This window comes from Chinchilla lanigera, unplaced genomic scaffold (assembly GCF_000276665.1).
Source record: "Chinchilla lanigera isolate Chin_1 unplaced genomic scaffold, ChiLan1.0 scaffold00011, whole genome shotgun sequence".
Taxonomy (NCBI): domain Eukaryota; kingdom Metazoa; phylum Chordata; class Mammalia; order Rodentia; family Chinchillidae; genus Chinchilla; species Chinchilla lanigera.
The window spans coordinates 20,256,269-20,275,220 of NW_004955412.1; the positions used below are offsets into that span (position 1 = coordinate 20,256,269).

At 53.1% G+C, this 18,952-nt stretch overlaps 1 protein-coding gene across 2 annotated transcripts; it reads left to right on the plus strand.

The window, feature by feature from the left end:
- The first annotated feature begins 198 nt into the window (after positions 1 to 198).
- Positions 199 to 13,904, plus strand: Abcg4 (ATP-binding cassette, sub-family G (WHITE), member 4). 2 transcript variants are annotated; one of them, XM_013511081.1, is made up of 15 exons: positions 199 to 214; positions 501 to 747; positions 4,833 to 4,950; positions 5,042 to 5,174; positions 5,293 to 5,343; positions 5,453 to 5,658; positions 7,184 to 7,307; positions 7,559 to 7,673; positions 7,821 to 7,963; positions 8,984 to 9,082; positions 9,267 to 9,435; positions 9,527 to 9,627; positions 11,594 to 11,752; positions 11,893 to 12,011; positions 12,230 to 13,904. In XM_013511081.1, the coding sequence occupies exons 2-15, from the start codon at positions 510 to 512 to the stop codon at positions 12,453 to 12,455; spliced, it is 2,001 nt and encodes a 666-aa protein (XP_013366535.1). In that variant the 5' UTR covers positions 199 to 214; positions 501 to 509; the 3' UTR covers positions 12,456 to 13,904. The 2 variants fall into 2 exon arrangements, with proteins under 2 accessions (XP_013366535.1, XP_005378368.1); XM_005378311.2 differs by having other exon boundaries at positions 200 to 214; positions 5,513 to 5,658.
- The last annotated feature ends 5,048 nt before the right edge of the window (positions 13,905 to 18,952 follow it).

Consider the following 18,952-nt stretch of genomic DNA (forward strand, 5'->3'; position numbering starts at 1 on the left):
AAGGTGACCGGGCGCGCGGGGATGAGCGCAGTGAGCCGCGGGGGTTCGGTCCCCGGCGCGCGGGGCTTTGGGGAGCGGGGACGCCGGGCAGGGTCGCGGGTGGAGGGGAAGCGCCCAGAGCCTCCTCTCCTGCGCCCCCCAGGGCCCGACCTCCCGGGCACCTCCGCCGCCGCCCTCCCCGACCCCCGGCTCCTCGGGCGCTGCTGGCTGTAGCGTAAGGAGATTAGAGCCGCGCGGGAGGAGGCGCGGGGCGGCTTGGGGGGCCGGGCTAGGCCAGGCAGGGGCCCGGCTGCGGCTGGGGCTGCCTGGGACGGAGGACAGGTCCGGGCTGAGCCGCTGCTCGGGGAGCGTGGGGCCAGGGCCAGATGCCCAGGCCCGCACCGGGCTGCTGAGCACTGGGGATCTGCCCTGGGAAGGAGGTGGGGTGGGCAGCATTAGAAAGCAAGGGGCTTGGAGCCGGGGCCGGGCCGCCCTGAACCGAGCAGGCCCTCTCCCTGCAGGCGGCGGCGATGGCGGAGAAGACGCTGGAGGCCGTGGGCTGTGCGCTAGGGCCGGGGGCTGTGGCCATGGCTGTGGCGCTGGAGGACGGGGCGGAGCCCCCTGTGCTGACCACGCACCTGAAGAAGGTGGAGAACCATATCACAGAGGCCCAGCGCTTCTCCCATCTCCCCAAGCGCTCCGCTGTGGACATCGAGTTCGTGGAGCTGTCCTACTCCGTGCGAGAAGGACCCTGCTGGCGCAAACGCGGTAGGCAGCAGCCGTCCGGGAGCGTCTGGGGGGCCGACAGGCTCCCGCCTCTCATCACAGTGCACGCGGTTGGGGTACAGAACCCCTGCTCCCCACACCTGTGAACACTGCAGGATGCTAGGTTCCATTGGTTACTCAAGTAAATAGACCCTAGGACCTCTGGTCTTTAATGAGTTTTCCTTCTTTAATCTTTTGGAGGGTCCCCACTTGTGAGGGCTGGTGTGAAAAGGAGGTGTGTGCAAGGGGCCTTCTGGATGTTTAACAATACCCTTGCACCTGTATTTAAAGATGTTCTCGTCCCTGTCACCTAACTCCATTCTTGCCACAGTCCTAAGCAGGAAGGGTGGAGGTTTGGCAAGATAGATGTCACCCTTCTGTTACTAATAAGGAAACTGAGGCTCAGGGAAGTTACCTTGACTCATGTCCCACAACGAGTAAAGTGGTAGAGCTGGGCCAGAAGCCCAGAAGAGCAGTTCCCCCTCCACCCTTCCTTCCCATCAGGACTGGTACCCTGAGCCCAGACCACCCCTTGCATGGCTATCCTGGGTAGCTTGAGCTTGGAATGGAGAGGCTCAGTTTGTTTCCCAGGGCTGGGTGTGGGCAGGGGTGGAGCTGGGATATTATTGTCTCAGGTTTAAGAATTAGGTTTAGGGTGCTTCAGAGAAGAGCTGGCCATGAGCTGTCTCTGCGTTCTCCACCCTTACTCCCATGGTGACAAAAACCCACAGGGTACAGCCAGTGGAAACTGAGGCACCTAGGCTCTCTACCCAGCTCCAGGTCCCTAAGGACCTTCTCTCAGGCCTGAGATTAGCTGTGGGGAAAAGGATGATGTTATATCCTTAGCCCTCTCATTTCTTCTTAACTACCTCCCTACCCCTGCCCCAGTGCTGAGGATGGAGCCCAGGGCCTTGTGCATGCTGCCACCTACTCTACCTCTCAGATACAGTCCTACCTTTAAAAAAAAAAACTCTTTTAGAATTTTGAGAGGGAGTCTTGCCAAGTTGCTCAGGCTGGCCTCGGATTTGCAGTTTTTCTGCTGCAGCCTTCTGAGTAGCTGGGAAGACAGGTATGCCCCCCCACCTGTCTTTTCATAACTCTGAGAAATGGAGACAAAAAGAAACGTGGCTAGATAGGTCTGCTTTTCCTTTGACCTTGCTAGCCCCGTCCTGCTTTACTGTCCATTTTGCTGCCTCTTTCATCCCTTAGCCCTTCCATCTCTTTCTGCCCTCTGTCTTCTGCCCTCCTCTCTGTGACTCGTCCTTTCCATTGAATCCCTTGCCCCTTCTCTAGAGACCAAGAACAATTAGGGGTAGGCAGAGAGGAAAAGAGCAAGGGATATGGAAAGAGTGTGCTGGTGCACACCTATATTCTCAGCACTCAGAAGGACAGTTGCTATAAGTTCAAGGCCAGCCTGAGTTACATAGTAAGATGCTGTTTCAAAAAAGCAAAACAAAACAGCCTCCCTAAGCCAGGTGTGGTGACACAGGCCTGAAATCCCAGCACTCAGGAGACTGAGGCAGGAGGATCACTGGGAGCTTGAGGCCAGCCTAGGCTACATAGTGAGTTCCCATTATTATTAATAATCTCAATTAATATTAATAATAACCCTACTAAGTCTTTTGGAACAATATTATGGGGTTTTCTTTGTTACTGGGAATCAAACTCAGGACCTTGAGCTTGCCAGGCAGGTGCTTGTACCACTGAGCTATACTCCTGGCCCTGTTTTTGTTTTTGTTTTGTTTTTTTGATACAGGGTCTTGCTATGTAGTTCAAGCTGGCCTGGATTCACTATGTAGCCCAGGCTGGCCTTCAACTTGAAGTGATCCTCCTGAGCCTCCCAAGTGCAGGGACTACAGGGGTGTGCCACCATGCCCAGCTCTGGAGCAATATTATGATCCTTCTTTTACAAATGAGGGCTTAGAGGCCCTAAAGATTGACTTCACAGAATTGCAGAGTTATTGACTGCAGCAGGACTAGAACTCTGATGTCTCTCCAGCCCGAAGGCCTGGCAGGCCTCTTGCATGTGAAGCAGTTGGGGTCCAGAGACACGGGTTTCTACTCACACAGAAGCTGGATGACCTTGGGCAGGTTGCTTACCCTCTCCCCATCTCATTTATCCATAAGCAAGGATGGTAGCGGTATACACTGGGTGAGCTCAGGGCATCTGCATCTGTGAAAGTACTTAACGAAAGGCAAGGAAGTGTAAGCTGATATTTGTGCTAGGCCCCAGCTTTTGACCAGCCGCCTGGCTGCAACTAAAGGCAAGGAAAGTTCATTCTTGCCAGTTGCTTCCCTTGCACAAGACATGACTTCCTGTGAGTGACACTGATAGGCATGGGGTGGAGGGCACCACTCAGCAGCCTTTTGACTGACTGTGAGGGCGCCTGGGGCAGGGGACTGGAACCCATGACTTCCTTCTTAGTCGAGAACTTGCTGTGTGACTTGATTGAGTTCCTGCATGTCCTGGTTCTGGTCCTGGGTGCCTCAGCCATGTTGTCAGAGGAGCAACCTGGCAGGCAGTGTGGCCGGGCCCTGAGATGGTCAGGTCTCCTCCTAAGGGACACTGGGTGCAGTGGGTGGAGGTGGGGTAAGCCGTCCTTTTGCTCTCTCTGCTGAGTGGGGACTGGGCGTCGTGGCTTGGCAGTAGGCGGTAGTGAGCACAGTGCTAGGTAAGGGGTGAGGGCATGGTGTCATCCCCTCACCGGGGTAGGTTGCCAAGACCCTCCTTGCTGGCTTCATCCTTCCTCTCCACCCCCATTGCACCAGGACTCCCTGTAGAGTCTCTCCTCTCCGTCCCCCTGTTCTCTGCATACATTTGGTCCTCCTTTTACATCGCAGAGCTTTCCCTCCTAATGCCTGGAGAGCCTCTGCCTTTTGAAAACTTGCTGATCATTAGCTCAAATGTCACCTCTTCCAGGAAGCTGCTCCTGATTTCCCCCTTAGCCATCCACTGTCATCAATGCCATTTTCTTCATTCTTGCGGCACATTATTTATACCCTCATTTTTACTGTTCTCCAGGTCACAGATTTCTTTTGTTTATCTCTCTTACCTAGACTCTGACCTTCTTAAGTGTCAGAACTGCCCTTCCTCATGTTCTTGCTCCAGTGTCTGGTACCGAGCTTGGTATATAGTGGATATCAAAAGCATTTGTCAAATGGGATTAATAGTACAATATTTCTTCGTAAATTCTCCCTACATAGCAAGCACTATGTTATGTGCTTTACCTTTGCTCATCTCATTGCATCTGCTCAACAACTCTATGAAATAGACAGAGCATCCTCATTTTACGGAGGGACCTGGAGCTCAGAGAGGTTAAACAACTTGCCTGGGGTCACACAGCTGGTAGGTGTGGAGCCAGGATTTGAACCCATATCCACCTGACTCCATACTGGTGTTCTTTATGCATAGGCTGCCTCCTGTGAGTGAAGGAAAGGTGAGATTTTTCTGGGCAGCTGAAGAGGGCAGACAGAACACAGAGAAGGCAGTTTTTCTTTTTTCCAGGATGGGGAAGAAGCTCTGCAAACACACACTTGTACAGCAAAAACACTTGCTGAGCATCTACAGCATGCCAGACAGACTGTTACAAAGACGAGTAAGACAGACCCTGCCTGTCTAGAGCTCACCGACTAAGAGCCGGAGGGGGTGAGCGACAGGCACATCAACTCACAAACATGCTGGCGTATCAACAGTGTCAGAGGCACAGAGAAGACAGGCAGCCAGTCCAGGCTGGACCAGCGGGAAGGTCCTCCTGAGATGGGGGCCCTGTGACACAGAGGAGGCAAGGGTCTTCTAGAACCTCAGTCTCCTTTCCATGGGCATCTGTGACATCCATGGGTTCCCCACAGTCTCCAGGAGATTGTCACCTCTGGTACTTTGACATTAGTGCTAGTCCTTTCTAGAGGGACAAAATGAGAGGGTATAGGTCACTGCTGGGACTCTGAGGGTCGTGTCTCCATCCTAACCCTAAACTGAGCAGAGACTGCTTGACGCTTCCTCTGATAGCCACCTCGGCTGCTCAGAAGAGTTTTGGGAGTGCGTCCATCCACTCTAGCCCTCATCAAAAATCCCTTCCTTTCTACTGCAGGTTATAAGACCCTCCTCAAGTGCCTATCGGGTAAATTCTGCCGCCGGGAGCTGATTGGCATCATGGGCCCCTCCGGGGCTGGCAAGTCCACATTCATGAACATCTTGGCAGGATACAGGTGAAGATGAGGCTGGGCGCAGGACTCAGGAAGGGGGCACAGAAGGTGTTCCATGGTGACTTTGGCCCTCACCCAACCAATGTCCCCGCAGGGAGTCTGGAATGAAGGGGCAGATCTTGGTCAACGGGAGGCCAAGGGAGCTGAGGACGTTCCGCAAGATGTCCTGCTATATCATGCAGGACGACATGCTACTGCCGCACCTCACGGTGCTAGAAGCCATGATGGTGAGGGCTGGACGGTTTTCCCCTTCCCCAGCCCCCTCTCCCATCTGCCCCCTCGCCCTCCTCAGGGAGGGCATGGCTGTGCTCCTCTCACACCTTTCTTGCCCGCTCGGGGCCCTAGGTCTCTGCCAACCTGAAGCTGAGTGAGAAGCAGGAGGTGAAGAAAGAACTGGTGAGCGAGGAGGAGGGGTGAGGGGCCGGCCGGCCTCTGGGAGGCTCCCGAGCTCCGGAGCCCTTCGGGGCAGCCAAGTGGGCTTAGGGGAGCTGCTCTGTGAATTCAGGGTGGTGCTGGGGAAGCAGATACTCTGACGCTGACCTGGGTGCGGTGGGCGCGGGTCCAGGTGACAGAGATCCTCACAGCGCTGGGCCTGATGTCCTGCTCACACACGAGGACAGCCCTGCTCTCTGGCGGGCAGAGGAAGCGCCTGGCCATCGCCCTGGAGCTGGTCAACAACCCACCTGTCATGTTCTTTGATGAGCCCACCAGGTAGTTCTCCCCGCTCTCGCACCGGGATTCCCCGCTCCCCTCAGCCCTGAGCCTCGGCTGGAGCTGTGTCTTCTCTGTGGCTGGGGACAGCGCCTCCCCTGCGGCCTCCAGGGGCCCAGATCAGCACTGCCTCCTCTCCTTGCCTCCAGCCTTGCCAATCCTACCGCAGCCAGCAGTCCTGTCGCTCACGCAGGCGGAGCTCCGGCTGTCCCCTTGATTGATGCCTCCCTCTCCTCCCCCAGAGTCCTTAGTCCCCAAGTCCTATAGATTCTACCTCCTTTCGGGGGCTCTTAGATTTGCCCTGCCCCTTCTCTAGTGCCTGTGCTTGGGTTCAAGACATCTTCAACCCTTTCATCTGCCAGCCCCTGTCTCACACAGCCAGTCCTCCCTCCAGACAACAGCCAGAGTGGACTTTCTAAAAGACAAGTCTGGCGAGACTTCCCCCCGGCTTCAAAGCATGCAGTGTGTCCCATTTGCCCTCAGAATGGCCAGGCAGCTTACAAGGTCCTGGTTGGAATCTGTTTGCCCAACCTCCTATCTTATATTTCATGCTCTAATAGCACTGAGATTCCCTAGCCAAACCAGGTGCTTCATGTCTCTGAGCCTGCACTGCCGTCTTCCCCCCGGAACACCCTTCATCCATCCTCTCCCTTCCACCTTCACCACCTTAGCTCTTACTTCTTCCAGACGCTAGAAGGCTTCTCTGACTATTCTCTACCACCCTGCTACAAGCATGGCTGATTTCCCACCTCTTTCACTTGTGTTGCCATGGCACTTTCTGGACTCCCTAAAATCACCTGAGTTTGTCTGTCTCTCCTTCCTGACCAGTCTTATATATGCATCACTGTAATTTCCAGTACCTGATACAACAGGTGTTCAGGTGGTACACCCCTGTAATCCCAGCACTTGAGAGGCTGAGGCAGGAGGATCAATGTGAATTTAAAGCCAGCCTGGGCTATATAGTGAGATACTATCTCAGAAGAGAGAGAGACAGAGAGAGAAAGAGGGAGAGAGAGAGAGAGAGACAGAGACAGAGACAGAGACAGAGACAGACAGAGAGAGAGAGAGACAGAGAGAGAAAGAGAAAGAGAAAGAGAGAGAGAGAGAAAGAAAGAAAGAAAGAAAGAAAGAAAGAAAGAAAGAAAGAAAGAAAGAAAAGAAAGAAAGAAAAAGAAACCGGGCATGGTACTGTATTCCAATCATCCCAGTACTTGGGAGGCTGAGGCAGGAGGATCGTTGTGAGTTCAAGGCCAGCTTCAGCTACAAAGTGAACTCAAGGCCAGCCTGAACTGCATAGTGAGACCCTGTCTCAAAAAAAGACAAAAAAAAAAGAACGAAAAGAAGAAAAGAGAAGTTGATAAACAAATGCCTGACCCGCACAGAGTACAGGATATGGGGTTGGCCAAAGGGGCTTCTTCCTGCCAGCTCCATCCCCTTCACAGCAGCTGCCCCGCCCACCCCAGAGACTCCCTCCTGTTGGCCCCACCCACCTCAATGGGCATCCCTGTGGCCTTTCTCTGGACAGTGGTCTGGACAGCGCTTCTTGTTTCCAAGTGGTCTCACTCATGAAGTCCTTGGCTCACGGGGGCCGCACTGTCATCTGCACCATCCACCAGCCCAGTGCCAAGCTCTTTGAGATGTTTGACAAGGTGAGTGTCTCTGGGCCCTGAAGAAGACTGACCTGAGATGGCACAGAAAGGAGTTGGGAGAGATGCTGGAGGGACCACTTCCTGCCCACTGGTTGCATTTTTGTTTTGAAACAGGGTCTCACTGTGCAGTTCAGGCTGGCCTTGAACTCATAGCGATCCTCCTGATTCAGCCTCTGGAGTGCTGGGATTATAGGTGTGCACCACCATGCCTGGCTAGTTGCATTTTTCTTACCCGTCCTTTTCTGCTGCAGCTCTACATCCTGAGCCAGGGTCAGTGCATCTTCAAGGGCGTCGTTACCAACCTGATCCCTTACCTTAAGGGGCTGGGCTTACACTGCCCCACCTACCACAACCCAGCTGACTTCAGTGAGTGTGCCAGTGGGTGCCAGGATGCGGTGGGGACCTGGATCTGGGGCCTCCCCTGGAGCAGGGAGCTCACTGCCCCTCCTGCCCTCCCCACATGCCCGGGAGAGAAAGGTGAGGCCCAGCTGAGCATCGGCTCTGTGTCCCCAGTCATTGAGGTGGCCTCTGGAGAGTACGGAGACCTGAACCCCATGCTGTTCAGAGCTGTGCAGAGCGGGCTGTGTGCCATGGCTGAGAAGAAGGGCGGCCCGGAGAAGAACGAGGTCCCTGCCCCCTGTCTCGCTTGCCCTCAGGTGAGTCATGTGGAGTGGGCAGAGGGGCGAAGGGATGTGGACAATGGCCCTGCCAAAGGGCTGTCCCCTTGAGCGGGGGAAAGGCATCAGACTTGGCACAGAATGACCAGGAACACTCATGTGACCTTGGGCCTCCGGTTTTCTCACCACTTACTTCCTCGGCAAACTCTTACGACCACCTCTAGTGCACTGTCCTCAGAGCTTCACGGGCCATTTGGTGAGCATGCTGGCACAGCTGCTGGCCTTGTGACTAGTGTGGCCTCCTGTCCTCGCCACCTGGGCAGTGATGACACTCACCTCCCAGGGGTGCTAGGGGACCAATTAGATAATCGCCAAAAACTGTGCAGGCCGCTGGAGCAGCAGGTGCTTGTCCAGTGCCCGGTCTCTTTAGATGAGACCCAGTCACCCTTGAAAAGCGGGGCCTTTGTCACTGATGTGATTATTAAATAGTTTAGTGAAACTAGTGGCCTAAGGGTATCCCCCCTTCTTTTTATTTTCCAGTACTGGAGCTGGAACCCAGAGCCTTTCCCCTGAGCTACACCCCCAGCACTTTTTTATTTTGAGACTGGGTCTTACTAAGTGACTAAGCTTCCCAAGAGTGGCTCAAACTTGTGATCCTCCTGCCTCAGTCTCCCAGAGCACTGGAATTACAGGCATAGACCACTGTGCCTACCGACAGCTCCCATAACACAAATACTGGGGATTTGAACCCACAGCCTTGTGTTGAGCAAAATCCCCAGCCCTTAAAAAAAAATGTTTTTTTTAAATTTCAAGACAAGGTCTCATTAAATTGTCAGGTTGCCCAAATTAGGCTGGAACTGGTGGTCCTCCTGCCTTAGCTTCTAGGGCCTCCTACAGCCCGGTTCCCAGGCACATAGCTCAGTGATGGAGCTTCTCCCTCTGTGGCCTGCGACCCCTGCTTTGGGAAGGGCTCAGGGGTTTCTCCGCTCACCGATCCAGGCAGGCAGTGGGCAGTGGGCAGGAGGGGTAGGCTCACCTGGACCCATTTCCTCTCCCCAGGAAGTGGATCCCATTGAGAGCCACACCTTTGCCACCAGCACCCTCACCCAGTTCTGCATCCTCTTTAGGAGGACCTTCTTGTCCATTCTCAGGGACACGGTAAGGCGTCAAGTTGGGGGACAGGAGGAGCAGGCCTGGCTTTTTGGGCTGTCGGGTCATAGCAGGCGGGACGGGAGCTGGGACCCTTCCCCGCAGCCCTCCAGTGCCCCTGTGGTGGATCTGAGTTCCCACCCTGTGGCCCCTGGCCTGAGACATCCTGCTTCTCGTCGCCACCCCTCCCCAGGTCCTGACCCACCTGCGGTTTGTGTCCCACGTGCTGATCGGCGTGCTCATTGGTCTCCTGTACCTGCACATTGGCGACGACGCCAGCAAGGTCTTCAACAACACCGGCTGCCTCTTCTTCTCCATGCTGTTCCTCATGTTTGCTGCCCTCATGCCAACCGTGCTCACCTGTGAGCAGAGCTGTCCGGGGGCGGGTGTGGGCACTGGGTAGGAGGCAGGGCAGGGGTTGGCCAGCAGCACCCTGTCCGCCTGTGTCCTCAGTCCCCTTAGAGATGGCAGTCTTCATGCGGGAGCACCTCAACTACTGGTACAGCCTCAAAGCGTACTACTTGGCCAAGACCATGGCCGACGTGCCCTTTCAGGTGAGCCTTCGCACCTGCCTGCCTTCTGTTCCCCCAGCTGGCTCCCAGCCCCTCCACCTTGCCATGTTCACCCTTCTTCTTGCTTGCAAACAGGTTTTGGTACGCTTCATGCTGGGCACTAGGGAGACAGCAGCAGACTAGACTGATACAGGTTTTTGTCTTTTGTTTTCTTGAGACAGGGTTTCACTATGTAGTTCAGGCTGGCCTAGAACTTGTGTTAATCCTCCTGTCTCAATGTCTTGTCTCAGTGTCCTAAGTTCTGGGATTGCAGGTGTGTGCCACCACACCTCGGGCCTTTTTTTATTTTGAGACAGGGTCTCACTAAATCACTAAGTTTCCCCGTCTTGGCTTGAACATGTGATCCTTCTGCCTCAGCCTTCCAGTGCTGAGATTACAGGTGTGTGGTACCGTGCCAGTAATGTAAAACTCTTAGACTAGCACTCAGCACATACGGGTGCCCCAGACATGTTAGCTGGTTTTTTTGTGGTTACCAGTATTGCCTGTTCCAAGCCCATCACACAAATGTGCACCTCCTCAGGGTGGGCAGTGCCATGTGTGAGGCCATAGCATTTAGTGGGAGGAGCATAAGCTACATCTTGGCCTCTGGTTGCCTCAGGTTGGATTTCTTTGTGCAGGGACCAGCCTGCAGAACTGTGTATAATGCATTCCACCCCTGTCCCCAGTGGTTGATAATCTCTCCGTTCAAAAAAAGAGTGGCCGGGCATGGTGATGCATGCCTGTCATGCCAGTGATGGAGAGGCTGAGGCAGGAGGATTGTAAACATGAACCCAGCCTGGGCAACTTAGCAAGACTTTGTCATAAAATAAAGAATAAAAGGGGCTGGTGATGTAGTGCAGTATGAAGGTTCTGGGTTTAATCCCCAGTATTGCCAAAATAAATAAATAAAGAATTAATTTAAAAAATAATTTTGAGCTGGATGCAGTTCAGTGGGAAAGTGCTTGCCTAGCATCTATGAGTCCCTAGATTCGATCCCCAGCACCACAAAAACAAAGACAGGCCAAGCATGGAGGCAAATGCCTATAATCCCAGCACTCAGAAGGCTAAGGCAGGAGGATTGCTAAGAGTTTGAGGCCAGCCTGGGCTACATATTGAGATCAAGGTTAGCCAGCCTGAACTACATAGTGAGATCCTATCTCAAAAACAAAACAAAACAAAACATGAACAAAAGAAGTAAAGAACCAGCTCCCCCAGAATATGATAAATCATGGTTTCCATTTCAGGTTTATAAACTGATATTATGGATACATACAAATAGTAAGGTGAAGCAAATTAACATGTCTTTCAATACTTTCTTGTTTTTTGTGTGTGTGTCTTTTTGAGACAGGGTCTCGCTATGCAATTCAGGCTGGTCTTGAGCTCACTTTGTAGCCCAGGCTGGTCTTGAACTTGCGGCTATCCTCCTACCTCAGCCTCCTGAGTGCTGGGATTATAGGTGTGCACCACCATGCCTGCCTATCTTTAAATATTTAACTTACATTTTTGTGATAAGAGCAGCTAAGATGTTTAACAAAGATTCCTGATACAATGCAATTTTATTTATTTATTTATACAATGTAATTTTATTAACAACAGTCCCGCCTTACATATTAGCTCTCTAGAGTTGCTGATCCTACCTGTCTGTTTCTTTGTGTCACACGGTTGATAATCTCAAGGGGAAGCAAACCACTATGCCAGGGAGAATTAATTCATTGCTGATGTAAGGAAGACGCTGGTTCAGACGGCAAGGCCTTGAGGTGCTCTGAGAGTGAGCCTCAGGGAAGAGGAGCTCATAGGGTCACGGAGGGAGGGGAGGCGTGTCAGCCTGGGCGCAGCAGGAGCAGGAGTGCAGGCACGGCAGGCCTGCACGCCTTGGGAACAGGCCTTCTAGTGGTTCATTCCCAGCTGAGGGTTTTAGGCCTGTGGCCCGGGTTCACCAGCCCTGCCCAGCCCTGTGCCTGCCCTCCAGGTGGTGTGCCCGGTGGCGTACTGCAGCATCGTGTACTGGATGACGGGCCAGCCAGCCGAGACCAGCCGGTTCCTGCTCTTCTCAGCCCTGGCCACCGCCACCGCCTTAGTGGCCCAGTCTCTGGGACTGTTAATCGGAGCTGCCTCCAACTCCCTACAGGTGGGAAGGTTGGCGTGTGAGGACTCACAAGCAGGGGGAGAGTCTTACGGGAGAAACAGGGCTGGTATCCTGGGAAACCCTGGGACCACCTTAGTCCTGGTCACCCCTGTGATGGCCTGGCCCCTCTGCCTTCCCTCTAGGTAGCCACCTTTGTGGGCCCAGTAACTGCCATCCCCGTCCTCTTGTTCTCTGGATTCTTTGTTAGCTTCAAGACCATCCCCACGTATCTGCAGTGGAGCTCCTACCTCTCCTATGTCAGGTGGGTGCTTTGTCCCTCCAGCCTGCCCGTGCCGCTCCCCTCCAGGAGGCCCTGCCCAGTGCTTCCTCGGCTGTACCAGGTCTGGTGCCGTCATCTTTTGGGCAGGGGTACCCTGGCTGGCCACAGAAATGAGGATGATGCAGCTGTGCTCTGGCAGTTTCCTTAGGGAATGGGGACCATGTGCTCAATGTCCTGCTCTGATGCCCCTGCTTACCTAGGTATGGCTTTGAGGGGGTGATCCTGACCATCTACGGCATGGAGCGTGAGCAGCTGTCATGCTTAGAGGAATCCTGCCAGTTCCAGGACCCGCGGAGCATCCTGCAAGCGCTGGATGTGGAGGATGCCAAGCTCTACATGGACTTCCTGGTCTTGGGCATCTTCTTCCTGGCCCTTCGGCTGCTGGCATACCTTGTGCTCCGTTACCGGGTCAAGTCTGAGAGATAGAGTCTTGCCCTGGCCTTGCCCAGCCCCCGCAGCAGAAAACTCCCAGCCCCAGCCTTTTGGGGCTGTTTTAACCTTGTAGACTTGGGCACTGGTGGCCCTTGAATGCTCCAGACTGGCTGTTGGACTGCACTGCCGGCCGCTAGCTGCCAGCCACGGCCCTGGCGTGGGGACTTCGGGCCACCCGCCACGCCCAGGAGCCTTTCCAAGTTCGTGCACTTTGTAGCTTCCTCCCTCACCACCACCTGCATGCAAAGACCTCTGGGAGGCTGCCACCCTCCTTTCTGTCTGTGGTGCCCCCTCTGTTGTCTGCCTGGGAGCTGCAGCATCTTTGGGCCTCCACTTACAACTGACCAAAGTGGCCCCCTACTGGGGTCCCCGCTGCACCAGTGTTTGTAAACCGGGCTGCTGCAAGGTTGGAGTTCCAGGGCTGGGCCCTGGTGGGGTGCCCCGGGCGTCTTGTCCTGGATGTGGTGACTGAGTGGGGAGGGACTCTGAAGTCTCTTCTTCCTCCTACCTCTCTCCCACTCCCAGGCCCTGGCTGACATGGACAATCTTCGGGGACAGAAGCTGGATTTTCTGTCTGGGCCACCACTCCCAATCCTGGTGATTGGAGAGGCCCTGGGGTGCTCCGTCCCACTCCGTATACTTTTGGTTCGGGGCAGGGCTGGGGGCATTCTGCAATACTGTCTGTGATTCTCTCCCACTGGCCACTGAAACTGGAGAGTGCACTTTATTTTGGAGGGTGACTGGGGGAAGACCCAACCCTCCCTTCTTGCTGCTCCTAACATAGGGTTCCATACGCTCCCTCCCCTCTCAGAGTTAGGGCCCTACCTGAAAACAGGCGATCTCAGCCCTCTACAGGCTCCACCTGGATGGCACATAGGAAGAGTGGAGGTGGCGTGGTGGTGGCAGTGGGTGCTGCGGGGAAGTGGTGTCGACCTCCTCCTGGGGGTCCCACATTGGAAGTGCTAAGGATGAGGCCGGTGCTGCCCAGGGGGACTCCAGGATCTAGAGGTGTCCACCCCTCAGTCTTCCTCCTGAGCCAGGGGTGGGACCGGGCAGGCAGGAGCCTCCTGGAGTCATTCAGGAGCCAACAAGCACAAGCATAGGCATAAGTTGGCCGTGGCCCCTGCCACCCCACAGCTCTCCTTTTGTGCTCTAAGCTGGCATTCTCACTCTCCTACCCCTGCCCAGCCACCTGCCCTTCCCATCAGCAGGTGGCCCCTGGGCATCAGAACAACAAACCTTGGGCACGAAGGTGGCAGACACTCCTAGAGCATGTCTGACTCTCCTGGTGGGCCCAGGATCATTCTGATTTCCCCTCCCCAGGGCTTTCCCCTTACTCCTGTACACACACCTCTCCTGCTCCCCTGATTCTCCTTACACAGAGATACCAGTTGTATTGGTGGGATTTCACTCATTATTAATAAAACCTATATTTATACAGTATGCAGTGTGTGAGTGAATCTGCCGCCTAGTTCCACAGGCTGTGAGGGAGGCTCTTGGCAAGAGGTTCGTCAGCTTCAGGGAACCTGTGGCAGGCAACAGTAAGTCCTAGGTCAATCAAGTGAGGGAATGTAGGTCCAATGAAATATTTGTATCATGCTTTCCCCACCACAACGCTTCATGGTCATCATTGCAAGGAGGGTCCACACTAACCCTGCGGTGATCCCATTGTGTGGATGAGAGGACTGAGGCTTGGGTTAAGGAATCTGCCATGAGCCCTCAGCCAGTGGAGATGGAGCCAGGTCTGGAGGCCAGGTCTTCTGCCTCCTACTGCTGTTCTTGGCATTGGTTGGCACCCCTGTTCACAGTGCCTCATACCGCCTGTGATGTCCCGTGTCTGTGGCATGTTGTGTTCTTGCTTGAGTGATACATGCCTGGTTCTTCAGTGCTTAAAGGGGGCAGGGTGCGTCTCCATGATCAAGAAGGAAACCCCATCCTGGAATGTGAGTAGCATGGGCCTCACTGGGCTCACTCTGCTTTTTCTCCTTTTATTCCCTGCTTTTTTCCTGCCAGGTCACACTTAGCAGGGCCAAGCCATTACCCACCAGGACTGCAGGCCCTGTGTTTGGAAGAGGTCAGGGTCCAGAGGGTCTTGAGGGCTGGTGGCAGGATGATCTGAGAAGCAGCACATTGTCTCTACTCTTCTGGGCCTGAAGCTTGGGAATTGAAGGGAGGGACTGGCACCAGCCCTGCCAGCCACCTGGAACACCCTACTTGTGCCGTCTGTAGAGTAAGTTCTCTGGTCTAGACTAGAGTTCAGTCTATGACAGGTCAAGTGCTGGGCTAGAGATGGACTAGCTTTGTTTCTTCTGGAAGTTTGGGCTGAGAGTAGGAAATGGGAAGAGGTCAGAGTTCTCGTTCTAGAATTCTAGCTAGCTTTAGGGAAAACTTTTAGAACCCCTTTTTCCCTGGAATGGTGCCAGTAGATGGGTCTTTGCTTATTTGTTTCTTTATTTTGAGGCAAGTTTTCGGTATGTAGTTCAGGCTGGCCTTGAATTTATTGTGATCTTCCTGCCTTAGTCTTCCAGAGTGCTGAGATTACAGATGTGTGCCACCATGCCTAGCTCAGTAAAAGGCTCCTTACAAGTCAAAGGGCACAAAAGACCATCAACCAGTCTTTCTGCAGGTCTCATCTTTATCCTTTCTCTTTTAAAATACAAATACTTGAGGCAGAAAAAGCAGAACTGAATTCAAGGCCAGGCTATCACAAACAAACAAACAAACAAACAAACCCCTAATAAAACAAAGCCCCCAGAAAAATCCAAGCAAAAAACATCCAAACAAATAGCCAGATATGATGAAGCATGCTTGTAATTTCAGCTACTCTGGAAACTGAGGCAGAAGGGTAGCCTGGGTAACTTGGTGAGAATTTATCTCCAAATAAAAATTGAAAAATGGGCTGGGTCTGGGCATGCAATCCCAGCATCTGGGAAGCTAAGCCCTGAGGATTTCCATGAGTTTGAGGCCAGTTTGGGCTACATAGTGAGTTCAAGTCCAGCCTGGATTACAGAGCGAGACCCTGTCTCAAAAAACAAAGGAATAATGAATGTGGTTGTTGTGTGTATCTAAAATGTACCAACAAAATCTAATTTAAAAAGAAGTGGAGCCCCAGAAACAACAGCAAAAGCTAACCAAACCAAGCCAAACCAAAACAATGGGCTGGGGATGTAGCTCAATGGTCACATGCCCCTGTGTTCCATCTCTAGTAACACACACACACACACACACACACACACACACACACACACACACAGCAAAAGCTGCAAATACTGCTGGAAGTGTTAAACATTTACAAAGTCACACAATTATGTTTCCTAGGCAAATAGCTGCTCTGGAGCCAGCAACAGTCCTTCTGGCACAGAGAACATTTGTAGAATGGTTCACAATTTTGCAAAAAGAGCTTTTATGGTTCCCACAGCAACCCCAAGAGGCAGCTAGGATGCTGAGGTAGGAGAATCACCATGATCACTATCACTTCCTTCTTTTGATATAGGAAAAATATAATTCCCTTTGCTATGCTGCCCTGCCTTAGAGCCAGTCAGATATGCTAAGTTCATGGTCTCATAAGATCAAGGAATGAAGTCACAAACAAAAGGAGCAAGTTAGGAGAGTTTTATTGGAAGAAAAGAGAAGAAAAATGGCTCCTGGATTTCCAGGAGGGGTCCTGGGTAGCCACTGGAGGGGTAATTTATACAGCAAAATCACAGTGTGGGTACAATACAGGTCAGACCTACAGGATTACAAATGTAGTCACTTGATATTGATCCAATAGGGAAATGAGTCACACAGCATGTGTACATGGAAAGAACAAAGGAATTTTGGGGAAGGGAGATGTTATGGCTTGTATCTAGATGTCCTCCCACAAAGCCTCTTGTGCTCATAAATGGGGCTTTTCAGAGGTGGCTGGATCTAGGGTGTGTGTATGTGGACTGAGGGCATATGATAACTAAATTAGTCTACTGAAAAAAAAAAACACATTATGGGGCCGGGGATGTAGCTCACTGGCATAAGTGCTTGCCTGGCAAGCCTGAGGTCATGAGTTCGATTCCTGGTACCAAAAAAAAAAAAAAAATTAGCCCATTGATTGGTTTAGCATAATTCTGGGTGTGATAATGGGAAGGCCCACCCTGGATGTGGGTGGTGCCACCCAATAGGCTTATAGCCTGGATGGGATAAAAAGGAAAGGAAGGCTCACTGCTGGCACTGCTTCCTGCCTGCCCCGCCATGGACTGTTCCTCCTCTGCCAGGCTGCCCTGCCTTGGAGCCAGCTAACTATGAACTGAAACCTCTACAAGCTGAGCTAAAATAAACCTTTCCTCCTTTAACTTGTGTCATGTGTTTTGTCCCAGCCACAAGAAAAGTAACTAAGATGGGAGGGGAGTATGGGTTTGGATGTTTTGATCACCCACCTATGTGTCTGATGCCTAGCTGGGTCCACTGGGCCTGGGGGTGCTAATTACAGTATAATCTCAAGTTGCTGTTTATTTTGCAGGCCTGGCTATTGCATCTCCATCCTGAGGCCTGGCTCTCCTTAGATTTATCTCTAGCCACAATTCTGATGTCTACTTTTTTTGTGATGACTTCCTTGAGGGCCCAATCCCTCTCTGACTGTATATGAATTTTTATCTGACTTAGCTGCCTATAATACTTTCAGACAACGGAAACCAGGGTCGAAAGAAATTACCTGAGCAAGCTCTCAATGCACTGTGCTCTTGCTATTGGTAAGCCACACACTGTGCCTTCCACTGGGCCCATAATCTGCTAACCTGGAGATAAATGTGTTTGCCATCTAGGTATATTTCCCTAAGCATCGCCCTAAGTGTGACAGTGTTTCCCAGATTGCTGCTGGGACTTGGTCATCATGCTCTTTAACACAACCCCATGCTCCATGCCGGGACCTGTGCAGAGTGATGAAGGTTGGAGTTGACCAAGGCAATTCTTCATGCTATGGCTCTTAGGGCTCCTGGCGCCCCATCCTGAGGTCAGACACCAGAGGACACACCTGCAGCATGACTCACAGCATGTTTCTGTCTGCAAGAGACCAGTCAAATTATATGTTATTAATAAAATTTACATGGCTGTCATACCCATGGGGGAGGGGAACACCTTACTCTGAGGTACATCCAGTAACTGCAGCCAGGTGACTGCCTGACTCCAGCCAGGTGACGACTGCTTGGCAGGGCTGGGTAAAGGGAGTGATCCTAGAAGAGTCTTCCAGGCCCAAAATGTTACCCTGAGACCACAGTGATAGCTTGCTCTAATTCCCCTTTTTCACCTCACGCTACTCCCCTCAGAAAACTTCCCTTAAAATGTGAACGTGCCATGTTCCCCTGAATTTCTCTTGCAAAGTTGCCCCAGATAGCCTTGAACTTGGACCCTCCTGTCCTACTGTCACCCCTTCTGTCTACCCTGACTTTTTTTTTTTTTAACATCCAGCTCAAATGTCATTTCTTCTGCCAGAGGCAGCTGCTTCCTCTTCTGGGCTTTCCTACCACTTTGCCTCTGAGGCACATGATTTGTAGACCCGGCTCGGTGAGCAACGCAGGGCTTAGTGCTGGGGCTTAGACCTGAGGTTTTGGGCCCTCAAAGCCCCCACCCTGTGCCACATAAGGAACACCCTGGCCTCACATAGCCCAGGTGAGGAAGCCCTGGTGAGGGTAGGTGCTCTATACCAGTCCAACATCACATGTTGAGTGAATGGGCAAATGCCTAGATGAGACACCAACATTGTCTTTAGCTGGGATGGTGCAGACCACAAAGCCTTCTTGCCAGCCCTGCCCTGGGGAGCCGGGGAGTTCCGTGTTGCACACCTCTGTTCCCTGCATGTTGCACACCTATGTCTGCACGTGCAGGCGTGCCTTAGTTGTGGGAGGTAGGTGCTTCCTCTCTCTGGGCTACGTGAGCCCTGGGTGTTCCTGGTGTGGCATAAGGGTGGGGCTTTGAGAACCTGAAGCCTCAGACAGGAAAAGCAAGTCAGTGAAGGAACTGTCCTTCAACCCCATTCTTCTGTCCTCACCAAAGTGACAAGCTGCATACAGAGATCTGGGGCCTGGAGAGGGCCAGGTACAAAAAGGGGGACCCAGGAAGGGCTCTGGTATTTGCCTGGAGGCCGACTGTGGAAGTGACTGGGTGGGGGTGAGGTGGGAAAGGACAGAGTTAGGGGGAAGGATGCCCTGGGGATGGGGATTTCAGGAAGGCCGTGGGATGAGGTAGGAAGGCGCGGATCCCAGATTCTGTTTCTGGCTCATCCACTTCCCAACTGGGTCAGCCTGCCAAGTCATTTCACCCTTCTGAGCTTCAGTGTCTTCATCTGTAAAATGGGCGTATCAACAACCCAGCCTGAGAGGTGGTGAGTGAGGTCATTGCCCGGATTAGCGCTTGGGAACCTGCAGGGGGCAGCACCGGCGGCAGGGGCGCGCGGGTGCCAAGTCTGTGTCCTGGAGCGGGCGGAGCGGGCGGAGCGGGCGGGGCGGGCGGAGCGGGGCGGGCGG